The sequence below is a fragment of the Dioscorea cayenensis genome, unplaced genomic scaffold (assembly GCF_009730915.1).
Source record: "Dioscorea cayenensis subsp. rotundata cultivar TDr96_F1 unplaced genomic scaffold, TDr96_F1_v2_PseudoChromosome.rev07_lg8_w22 25.fasta BLBR01000740.1, whole genome shotgun sequence".
In the NCBI taxonomy this organism is placed as follows: domain Eukaryota; kingdom Viridiplantae; phylum Streptophyta; class Magnoliopsida; order Dioscoreales; family Dioscoreaceae; genus Dioscorea; species Dioscorea cayenensis.
The window spans coordinates 35,886-47,690 of record NW_024087131.1 but is presented as its reverse complement, the minus strand read 5'-3'; the positions used below and the strand labels follow the sequence as shown (position 1 = coordinate 47,690).

General features: G+C 34.7%; 2 protein-coding genes across 8 annotated transcripts; both read right to left on the bottom strand.

Annotated features, from left to right (window-relative positions):
* Positions 1 to 3,326: 3,326 nt before the first annotated feature.
* LOC120254923 lies at positions 3,327 to 9,488 on the bottom strand. 7 transcript variants are annotated; one of them, XR_005534816.1, is made up of 6 exons: positions 9,031 to 9,488; positions 8,342 to 8,830; positions 6,154 to 6,232; positions 5,941 to 6,017; positions 3,803 to 3,847; positions 3,327 to 3,700 (listed from the first exon to the last, which is right to left on the bottom strand). XR_005534816.1 is itself a non-coding variant. In XM_039262890.1 (5 exons), the coding sequence occupies exons 2-5, from the start codon at positions 8,528 to 8,530 to the stop codon at positions 3,443 to 3,445; spliced, it is 603 nt and encodes a 200-aa protein (XP_039118824.1). In that variant the 5' UTR covers positions 8,531 to 8,857; positions 9,031 to 9,488; the 3' UTR covers positions 3,327 to 3,442. The 7 variants fall into 7 exon arrangements, 3 of the variants coding, with proteins under 3 accessions (XP_039118824.1, XP_039118823.1, XP_039118826.1); XR_005534815.1 differs by having other exon boundaries at positions 3,803 to 6,017; positions 8,342 to 8,501; positions 8,619 to 8,830; XR_005534817.1 differs by having other exon boundaries at positions 3,803 to 6,017; positions 8,342 to 8,501; positions 8,736 to 8,830.
* Positions 9,489 to 10,467: 979 nt separating this feature from the next.
* On the bottom strand, positions 10,468 to 11,036 carry LOC120254924 (glycine-rich cell wall structural protein 2-like). The gene is made up of 3 exons (XM_039262893.1): positions 11,015 to 11,036; positions 10,935 to 10,944; positions 10,468 to 10,834 (listed from the first exon to the last, which is right to left on the bottom strand). Exons 1-3 carry the CDS (start codon positions 11,034 to 11,036, stop codon positions 10,468 to 10,470), a joined length of 399 nt encoding a protein of 132 aa, XP_039118827.1.
* Positions 11,037 to 11,805: the final 769 nt, after the last annotated feature.

The following is an 11,805-nucleotide window of genomic DNA, read 5'->3' as shown; positions in this document are numbered from 1 at the left end:
GCCTATCTAAAGTTAGAAGTTTCCTTGGTTTGGCAGGTTGTTATCGATGTTTTGTAGAAGGTTTCTCAGATTACTGCACCATTGTCACGATTGACTAGTAAGGAGGTAAAGTTTGACTGGGATGAGAAATGTGAGAATAATTTTCAAGAGTTGAAGAACCGCCTGACTTCAACGGCAGTGCTTACTCTACCTACCATTGATTAAGAGTCCATAGTGTTCAACGATGCTTCACGACAGGGTCTTGGCTGTGTATTAATGCAAGATGGGAGGGTGTTAGCTTATGCTTCTCAGTAATGGTTTTTGCCCTGAAGATTTGGTGACATTATCTCTATGGAGAGAGATGTTTGATTTGTACTGATCGTAAGAGCTTGAAGTACTTGTTCACTTAAAAGGAGCTAAACTTGTGGCAGTGTAGATGGCTAGAGTTGATCAAAGACTATGATTTGTTGATTGACTACCATCCAGGGAAGGCCAATGTGGTAGCAGATACTCTAACCAGGAAGACTTCAACTTCTCTAGCTTTTGCTACAGCATCTTATCGGTCTCAACCTGTAATTCTTTGAGACATGGATATGAGAATTAAGATTGAACCGAAGGGAGTTCTGTTGGTAACTGTTGTGGTAAGACTGTCGTTACTTGTTCGGATTCAAGAATCTCATATATCAGATGAAGAGTTAATGAAAGAAATACAGAGGTTGGAAAAAGGTGAACCTAGCGAATTTGGGCTTCACTATGATGGTATTATTGTATGTTAGGGAAGAGTTTGTATTCCAAAGGATGTAAGACTCAGAAGTGCTATTCTAGAAGAAGCTTACTCATTAGCCTATGTAGTACATCTAGGCAGCAATAAGATGTATTGTACGATCAGGGAAAATTATTGGTGGTCTGGAATGAAACCCGAGATCGTAGATTTTGTTGCAAGATGGTTAGTTTGTTAGCAAGTAAAAGTAGAGAATCAACAACCAGTGGGACTATTACAATCTTTGCCTATCCCAGAGTGGAAATGGGAGCATATTACTATACATTTCGTGGTTGGGTTACCGCGTACTCAGCAGGGACATAATGCTGTGTGGGTAATTGTTAACTGCTTAACGAAATCAACCCATTTTATGGCCATTCATACCAAATATTCTTTGGAAAGGTTAGCAAAGCTATTTATAAGCGAAATTGTTAAACTCCAAGGGGTACCTATTTCAATTGTGTCAGATTGTGACCCGAGATTTACATCTCAGTTTTGGCCAAAGTTTCATCAGGCTCTTAGGATGACTTTGGGATTCAGTACTACATACCATCCTCAGACAGATGGCCAATCAGAGCGTACGATCCAGACACTTGAGGATATGTTGAGGACTTGTGTTCTCGATTTTCAAGGAAGTTGGGACAAGCATCTATCTCTTGTGGAATTCGCTTACAACAATAGTTTCCATGCAAGTATTGGTATGGCTCCTTACGAAGCTTTGTATGGACGTAAGTGCCAAACACCTCTCTATTGTTGTGAAGTCTGTGAAAGAAAGTTGCGAATAGTTGTGAATAGTTTAGTCCCACATCGGATAAAGAGAAGAATGAACATATGTTTATATAATACAAGATAATTAACAAATCAAATATTTTGATTTGAGAAGAGTGCAAGTGGGCCCTCTAATATATATATATATATATATTTATTTATTTAATCTATGAATAGGCACTTGGGGCATCTTAGGGTTGAATTAAATAATTTATTATTATTATTATTTTTAAGAAGAGATGTCACTTGTCAGTTGTTTTCTCTAACAGACAAATCCAACCGTTGGTTCACAACTCTTCATTTTTTTAAATACAGAAATATTCTTAAAGAAGATTACTACTTTTTCTGCAAAGTTTAATCTTGGAATTTTGTTGTATCCTAAAGGAATTATTGCAAAACCTGGTGCAGACTTGTGGGCGATAAATTCCTAAAAGACAGTGTTCCTACACACCTCAAAATCCACCAAATTCTTCTTCTTCGATCTATACTTTTCCTAAAACCCAAATATATAGATTTCTTTCTCCTCTACATTGTAAAACTAAAATACATGTATTGGGTTTTTAAAATTTTTATGCACACATCAACTCATCCAACATTAAGATGGTCTACACTACCACTTTGTGATCAACAAATACTTACACAACGTAATATCCCATATGACAATAGAGAACAAAGGATTGTATATACACCATGACCGGCAGTTGTGCCTGGTTTTGAATTTACTTCAACAGTTCATACTATGTCCCATCTAGTTTGATTCATTCAAATGACATGTTTTAGTGTTTCAGGCACACATCAAACTACTATCCCACTGGTTGCATCTTTCAAGTAATTTCATATAGTTTTCCAATTTTCATGTATTTATTAAAATATTATTTGAACATGTAAAAATTTATATACATGCGGGAAACCACTTGGGCATAGACACGGGTCGAATCTAGTCTTATAAGTTTTATAACAACTCACTATTGTTAAAATTGTAAACTTTATATTTTATATCATGATATTTTTATCACAGAATTATTAATTATCTAATCAAAAAATTGTATAGTTGAATGTTTATAATATTATTCAATAAATCCTAGAAAAATAAAGTAAGTAAATAAAAAGAAAATTCTAAAACCATCAATTTTATTAATTTCATAATATAATTTTAAGGTGCAATCTAAAGCATTTTATCCAAAATATTATATTTAGAATCTTTATAGATAGAAGCTTTAAATTTTCACTACAACAAAGAAACACGATTTGCGACACATTTTTGCAACACAATAAATCCAGAATGTGTTGCAAATCGTAATTTGCAACATCATTTGCGACACAGTAGAATGTGTCGCATTTCAGATGTCGCAAATTTTTGCGATACTTTTGGAAAAATGTGTCGCAAATTTGCGACATAAAATAAAAACTTTGCAAATTTCATCGCAATTCATGGGTCTTTTTGAGACAGATATTTGCGATTCGATATACTGCAACGATAAGCGACATTGTTTGCGACAGCATTTGTGTGTCACAAGTGTGTTGCAAATGTGTTAGACTTTTTGAATATGTAGATACAATTTGTGTTGTCATAAAAACTGTTTTAGTGATAATTTGTGTTGCAACTGTGTGACAATTTTTGCAACACATTTATATTGTCACAAATCGTGTTGCAAATTATGTTGCAACATTTTGAGACATTTTGCGACACATTTTTATTGTCGCAAATTATGTCGCAAATTAATTATTCATAACAAAAAACTGCAATACGATTTTTTATTATTTGCCATAATTTTGAAACAATTTTTACAAACCTGTTTTAAAGCCAAACTTACAATCATCAACAATAACTTTTATAATACATTGCAAAATGAACATTCCGATCTATAAGTATTCAAAATAACAATCCAATACAAAATATAATAGTCAAAACATCTAATGGAACAAAATCTCTGTTCATTTTACATTGAAGTAGAATGGCAAGTTTGTATAATCTTGTCGTCCATCTTGAAACATAAGCATGGTGAACAGAGAGATTTTAGTAATAACTCGAGTATATATGATTGCAATGAATTTCAGAATGTCTTTGTATGGGCAAGAGTGAAGGTGAAACCATGGAGATTGCTCAAGAATATTACTTGAACATCTTCTTATAATCCTGAAATATTCCTGAATATGGGTTAACCTTTCCCTCAGACGCCACCCACAGCTCACCTGCAAAACATTGGGAAAATAGGTCAGGAAATTGTGTGATTTTATGCAAGGAATTGAGTTTTGGGTCTTCAAATGAAGAGTTTCAGTGAGATAAGAATATACCATCAGAACCTCTCCTTGAAAAATGACTAAGCCTCAGATAAGTGCCTTAACAGCATCCAAGTCCCGAAACACAGCACAAATTTTAAATTAGGTTCTTCTCATTTGTATGAACTAGCTATAAACTTTTGGGATGATAACAAAGACAGCTACAACCAACAATTGAAAAGAGCAATCTTTGAGAACAAACAATTAATACTCGGGAATAACACAGACAAAGTATCAACAGCACAATGAGAAGCATCCATGTAGTACAGAGTTCAATGGCATCGCCACTATCAGTGGCAGTGATTTTCTAACCCAGCTTACCTTGCCTCATTGCAGAGAAAATTAAACAAGGAACAGTGAAACTGAAATTATAAGATAACTCAACCCAGCCCATGCGAGGAAATGTGTATATCCTTAAAGGATTAGCTGGATACGAAAGATTGGTTAGTTTGAAATAAAGTTGAGTTTCTTATTCTATCACCATAAGCATTTAAGTTGAGTTGAATCCAAATATGTTTCGTTTGTATCTAATAATGTTAGCTTTTTAACTTTTTTTTTAAAAAAAAGGAAAAATAGCTTCTTTCATGAATGGAAATGTAAATGAATTTAAATGCAAGAAGGATGCATTTTATGTAACTTAAAAAAAAAAGATAAAGCTTTTAAAGATTAAAGAATGAGAGTGTTCCATTATAAGACGCAAAGAATATTTGCAGAGCTTTGTGGGCTTTAGTGCCTTCAGCTTCTGCTTTTACCTAACGCTGCCTCTTTTTATATATATTTTAAGGCCAAACCTATAAAATCTTGCTCTTTTATAATTATATTTGAAAACTTTTACTCAAAAATATGTATTAAATCAATACTATGGTAAAAATTTGATAGTCTTTTTTATATAAATTATTTTCGAAGTTTTGTGAGTCATTTCTGTTAACAATAATAAAGATGCAAAAAGAAATCTAACGACAACAATGATCAAAATAATTTCTAAATTTATATATATTTTAAAATTTAGAAATTATTGGTTTTTACCCTCCAAGGTCCAACCATGGGTGTGAATTTCAACCAGCCAAAAGAAGGAAAAAAAATATTTTGAGCCATAAAAGGAAAAATTCTACCAAACAATAAAAGACACTTTTTGTGTGGTATAAATATGAAATTCTCTAGATCAAATTTGACTAGAAACAAAAGGAATTAGTTAGAGACAAACATATGATGCCAAGAGATTAGTTATTCCATTGAGAAAAAACCAAGAAAAATTCCAAATTGTATCTATTTTTGGGTGCCAAATGCATACCAAACTTTTCTATTCCATAAGAAAACAAGAAGAAAGAAAGCACAAGAAAGAAAGTACTTTTTTTTTCATCAGTTAATATGATTAAAATGAAAAGTGAATTTAATACCTAATTAAATTTTGAGAAAATAAAAAAAATGCATTTGGACTATCCAATAACATCATGCACATATACTCAAACAATATTAGCAACTATCAGAAAAATTATTTATCATACCCTGTGAAAGTAGGATTTACTGATATATTCTTACTATTTCAACCAAATCCAATCAGCGAAAACACGAAAATTATACAAGCATGCAAGCATTCTCTAAACACTCCGTAAGTTAACAACATGATAATTATTTACAACATAGAAGTCAATATTAGGAGCTCTACAATGTTCATATTGAACGTAAATTTGTAGGATTTACCGATGTATTCTTACTATTTCAACCAAATACAATCAGTGAAAACCAGAAAATTATACAAGCATGCAAGCATTCTCTAAACACTCTACATAAGTTAACAACATGATAATTATCTACAACATAGAAGTCAATAATAGAAGCTCTACAATTTTCATATATAACATAAGTTTATGCAAAAAAAAAAAAAATATGTGGCATGAGAAAACACTCTTAAATTTTTAGACTCAAAAGCCATGGTAAGCAAGGCTTAATAATTAATTATATAACATAACCCTGTCCTGCAACAAGAGAAAGATCAAATTGCCCATGTAAATTGTCTAAATTCAAAATTGGGCGATTTCACTGCCAAGCATCAAACACAGACTACAAATGCCAAAAACATTTGTCGTGCACCATGCAGGGAGGAAAACATAGTTCGGAAAGTTGTATCATGACTTAGACTTTAGGAACCTTACTTGGCCTTGAAGCAGGTGAATCCGTATGCCTATTACGCTTGCCATCAAATGGTCGACCTCCCTTATTGCCTCTACCTCTGTGGCAAACAAAGCTTTGAGTTAAGAAAAAAGGTCTTGGATCATAGATAATTACTTTGTCAACTGAACATGGTTGAGTTTAGCATTAGCCTTGATTGAGATTATTGAACAATTGAGCTCAGAGAATAGTCACACCTTCCCCTACCGCCTTTGTTTCCCCTAAACCTTTCCTGATTTCCTCGGAGCAAGTCCCAGTATTCCTTTTCAACCTCACCTGAAAAGCACAAATTATTCAACAAAGTTTATTTTCCTCAATAAGCTCCACAAAAACCATCCTTTAAAGCTCTCTCATGAATTTTTTAAAATCCGTCTTGTATGTGTAAAAAAAACAAGAGAACAAATGTGCTCTAATCCATTTGAGCTGTGATAGTTTCAAGGCTTCAATTAGAGTTCTTCTAAGGCCTTACTTCACTTATATATGGGGCAACATACAATAAACTCTTGCAATACCATAATTAAGAATTCCTTATATTTTACATATGGATTGTCATTGCAAACAATGCTATTAAGATCATTATTCTTTTCATAATATATTCCTCAAAGAACCAACATGGGGATAGTAAGATACAGGAGTTGACATCATAACAACTATATTTTTATAATACGTGTAACATATACATTGGTGAAATTCAGACTTCCATTAATGTCAGAAGTTTAGGTTTTAACCCATAATCCTCAGCAAAATACCATAAATGAAGTTTAATTTTTTTGAACTTTGTATTAACAATAAAACAAAATTGATAGAGAAAAATAGAAAAGCCAAAAGAAAATAGATGAATTAGCACATTTCTTCATCACTTAATCATTTCAACAGAAGTTCTTAACCATGCTGATGATTTCAAAAAAAATTGTCAAATAAACCACAACTTCAGATTAATCATTCAAGAGTCCAAGTGCAAATCTACATCCCTTGTTTGCTTAATTCCTATATTAGATATCCTAAAAATATTTTAACTTTTAAGGTATTATTATATTCAGATATAAACTAAGAGCTTCCTAGAATTTTAAGCTAAACATGAATTTAATGTTTCCAATGATACAATGGTTCCTACTTTGTAAGCATTCTAGTGTTACAATGACTCCTCAGATAATCCTTCTACATGTTGAATCTACAACACTCATTGGATAACTTAAAAATAACAATAATAATAATTACTTTAATAAACAATAACTTTTTTAGTAGTTTCTAAAATTTTCCTTTTATTGATATAATAATCACTTTAAATTCATAACAAATAAAAAATAACCATCCCACATTGGAATATGAAAACCAAGAATTAATCGCCCAAGGTCAAAAGACAATGATATAGGAGAGAGAACAAGGGATTACATATACCATAGAAACTCTCATGGATAATAGTCCACATAAAGTATTGTCATGAAAATTAAGTCACATCTACCAAATTCAAGAATGACTCATTTTTGAAGTAGTGAAACTTGCTAACTCACCTATATAGTGAATTGAATTCCACACCCGTTTAAACATAATTCAACGACACCCAAAAGCAAAGGTCTAAACAAGGTGCGGTTTATGAGACTAGGAATTCAATAAAAGTGAAATCAAAGAACTAGAAAATCACAAAACAAAATCATGAAACAGATGATAAAAAATCAGATGGCTAAAATCAAAGTGAGGCCAAAGAAACAAGAACAAACCATCAAGGTTTGCTGCCGATTGGTTGTTTTTCAACAATCACATCAGTTCCTTTAGCTGATTAACACAAAGGATGATTGTAAAGTGAATGAAGAGTCAGTCAATTAACACTTTAATAACACTAGAACTGGCTATGTTGAACAGCTGTCCTTGTATCTGTCTCCAAAGAATCTTAGAAAGTATTGCTGCCACCTAAGGGAATGCGTAAGAGCATAAAATCAATTGTTAGAAGTTAATTCTCTGCCTCCAAACCTTCTTTCATAAAAAAAAATTATGGGCTTGAAATATAGTATTCTTGCACATGCCAAGAAAGGTTGTGCAATGCCTAGAAAGGTTCTGCAAATCATATATGCTTCATTTTAATAGCACTTGAACGACATTCATAGACACAAGGTTATATAGTTACATCTAGACGTAGTGCTCTTCCGAAGATGGTTAATCTTCAAATCTTGTGGATGTGAGATGCGGAGCAAACCTATTAAATTTTAAAAGAGGAATTATACCATGTCTCCTTCTATACATTTGATTTACACCTTCCAAAAAACAAGAAAATATTTCAATTGGAGCACCAATAAAAGTTTAAAACAGATAGCATGTAATGGCCAACAGTACAATCAAAGTTAAATTAACATGGTGAATTTAACATTTTTAAGGGCTCGAGAAACTAACCGCAAGAATTGAAGCAGGACGTGCCTCTGCTGAATATGCATCAATGAATTCGAGCCTTTTATACACCTCTTCAAGCCTTTTGGAAATAGCATCTTTCAGACACAACTGGTATTCCTGCTTTAACAGCTTCCATCTCCTTCGAATGCGTTTGATATTGGCCCTAAAAAAGCATAAGCCATTACAGAGCATAAATCAAAAAACATAATTTTCACCTAAAACATCCAAAGAAAATCAAATTTGCATTCCATATCATCCTCCCATCTAGATAAACTGCTACCACTAAAAAATCAGTATGGCACAAGCGAACTTCTCTCTGTCTCTCCTCTTTCTGCTTTCTTCTCTCGAGCTTCACTCTATCATGTTTTGTTAGCACAGGACCATCCAACAACTTAACCTTTTCCTTTACAGCCTCATCATCATCCATCCCATCAAACATCCGCGGAGGTGTCGCTAGGCTCTACACGGCTTCCTTAGGCTTCTGCTGCAAACCTACATTTCCAAACAACCAAAACAAAACTAAACCTCCAATTATTGGATTTCTGTTACAAAAAACCTCTGATTCTAGAATTTCTAAAGCCCTAATACAAAATTCAAAGAAAGCAAAGCAAAGCAAAAAAAGTTTCAATATGAAATCAAAAACAAGAATCATGAAAATCAAGAATCAAAATCCATGATGGCTAGGGATATACCAATCGGCCTTCTTCATAGTCTTCAACGCAGCCGGAATCAACAAGGAGGTCACCGATGACTCAAAAGCGCCATCGCTGTGGACGCCAAAGTCAAAATCATCGTCAGCGAGGACGTTGATAATGTAGTCGATAATGGGCTTTGTGGAGGGACTTCGCGCAAGCGTCGTGGATCCGGAGCTGTGGGCCTTAGATTAGAAGCGGGCGTAGTCGGAGTCCGGCGAGAGGAAGGCGGAGAAGATGGGATCGGAGGCAAAGGAGTCGAGAGGGGAGGAGGATGAGATCGGAAGAATCGGGGTAGGGTCTTTGAAGGCGACGAGCTTCTGAATAAGAGAAGAAGGGAGGATACGGGGAGAGGCCACAGATGGAGAGCTTCAGATCTCCAAGAATGGAACTGAGAGTGGAGGGCAGAGAGTAGCAAAGCGAGATCGAAGAGGAGGAAGACAAGGATGTTGATGAAGCTTGAGATGAGATTGAGAAGATGGAGATTATATAATATCTTTTTATTATATTATTAAATTATTATTAATTTAAATTAATTATGCATAGCTAATTTGTTTTAATTAAACATTGTTTAAAAAAATAATGTATACATATATATAAATGGATGAATATTATTAAATATAAGAAAAATTATATGGAAAGGGGGATATTTATGGATTGAGTTGGAGGCTTTTAATGTTTGGTATGATAAAATTCCTTATATGTCATCTTCTTTCCTTTTTTTTATTATTATTTTTTTTACAAATGCTTCTTTTTCTGATTATTGTTTTCATTTCTATTATATTATTATTTTTATTTAAGTTTTTTTATTTTTTTATTTTTTAAAAAATAACAAGCCCAAACTTTTGCGACACATTTTGCAACGCCAGTAGATCATTACAAATAATGTGTCGCAATCTGTGTCGCAAACCAATTACATAATAGGTCCAAAAATTTTGCAACATATTTTGCGACGTTCTCGTATGGTCTTTTTTTGCAACACAACTAGGTTCTTTTTGTAACGTTTTTGGTTTTTTTGTCACCCATTGTTGCAATTTGTGTCACAAATTTGCAACACTTTTACGAGTCGCAAATTTATGTGTTGCAAATAGCAGTTTTTGTTGTAGTGTTTGTTGTATCACAATTATTTGGAATAATTAAATTATTTCTTTCATTAATTTCCATAACAAAAATTACCCTTTTTAATGAACTTAAGTTGAAGCTGTAAGTTAAGTGCAACGTTTGTATTGCAGCATTGGTGAGGAGGAAAAACACACTATACATATTAAAGCAAGCATAAAAAGCAGTAGTTTTATTTATCATGCGGCTGCATGATGGAACTGGTTACATTCTCACGACAGAGCGTAAAGGCAAAGGCCCTTACAGTAGTACTATTATAACAATACGACACAACACCTTCAGCCATGGAGCTACTAATGCATGGAGCTACACGTACTTTTAAGGATGTCCACCTCCACCTCCACCTTCACCTTCACCTCTGTTTCTATACCCAGACCCACTCCCACCATGCCCTCCACCACCTTGTCCACCGCCACCTCCACCTCCACCTCCTGTTCCATATCCTATACCAACTTGTCCGCCTCCACCGCCATGTCCACCGCCACCTCCACCTCCTTTTCCATATCCTCCACCACCTAAACCACCTTGTCCACCACCACTTCCACCTCCCTTCCCATATCCTCCTCCAGCACCTTCACCTCCACCGCCGTGTCCACTACTACTGTCACGTCCCACTTCACAGCTGGGCTCATGGATGATCGGGCCGTAACCAATCGGATCGGGCCCCACGGATGCAAGGCCTCGACTAAAAAAACCCGGGTCGAGTCAACCCTAACAAGCAGATAAGAACAGTAACACAAAAGCACAAATAGGATACTGGAAACTGAAATACTACAAGTACGGACTTTAGCAGCACTACAGAATACAAATACAACCCAGATTCACAGAAATTACAAATACAATCGAATACAAGTCTTACACTCACAAGGCGGTAATAACAAGATCATCGATAACGCAGACAATACGACTCTCTGACACCCCCCAGTCCTAATCTTGATCTTCTCCTGCGAAAGCAGAATACACAGAGTGCATGAGCCACAAGGGCCCAGATGGGATCACGGATAAACAACGGTATAGCGGATATTGCGGAATAATAGCTCATGCTTCATACGGAATACGGAAAAATACGCGAATCTTTGGAATAATCCAAAAAACACGAAAAACACGCGAAATACATCTCCACGGCTAATAGCAAATCAACAGACGAGGTCGGATCTTCGACTATGAAGTCGGACGTAGCGAGCGAGCGTAATATCAGCAGTACGTAGTCGGATCTTCGACCGCAGTCGGGGGGTAGCGCTACTACAGAAAACATGTGCACATGGCTAGGACTTACTCCTCCTAGCTGGGCGAGCCAGAAATGGTGATGTACTAAAAACCGCAGAAAATACGGAATACAGACAGAGGAATTACTGAATAAATAATGGAAATAAGAAAATAAATAAATAAACATAAATACAACGCAAATAAATAAAATTATCAAACAATGCAATAATTAAATAATAATTATTGCTAGAAATACGGAATTATACAGTGCGAGAGCCTACCTGGCTCCGAGCTACAGTGTTGGGTTCACCAAGTCCCGCGAACTACAGCCCGGTATGGATCTACCCAGACAGAATAATCTAATTTAGGTTACAAATCTTGGGTCGGGCCTAAATTACAACTATAGCTCAAGCTAATTCAACAAATAAAAGAGTTCAAAGCTAGCAAGAC

Excerpts from the sequence above, each read along its gene's own strand:
- LOC120254923 (XM_039262890.1), bottom strand. The coding sequence starts at position 8,530 with ATGCTCTGTAATGGCTTATGCTTTTTTAGGGCCAATATCAAACGCATT. Across the intron at positions 6,018-6,153 it reads AACAAAGGCGGTAGGGGAAG|AGGTAGAGGCAATAAGGGAG; the intron begins GTGTGACTATTC and ends TGTTTGCCACAG. Across the intron at positions 3,701-5,940 it reads TTCACCTGCTTCAAGGCCAA|GTGAGCTGTGGGTGGCGTCT; the intron begins GTAAGGTTCCTA and ends AATGTTTTGCAG.
- LOC120254924 (XM_039262893.1), bottom strand. The coding sequence starts at position 11,036 with ATGATCTTGTTATTACCGCCTT.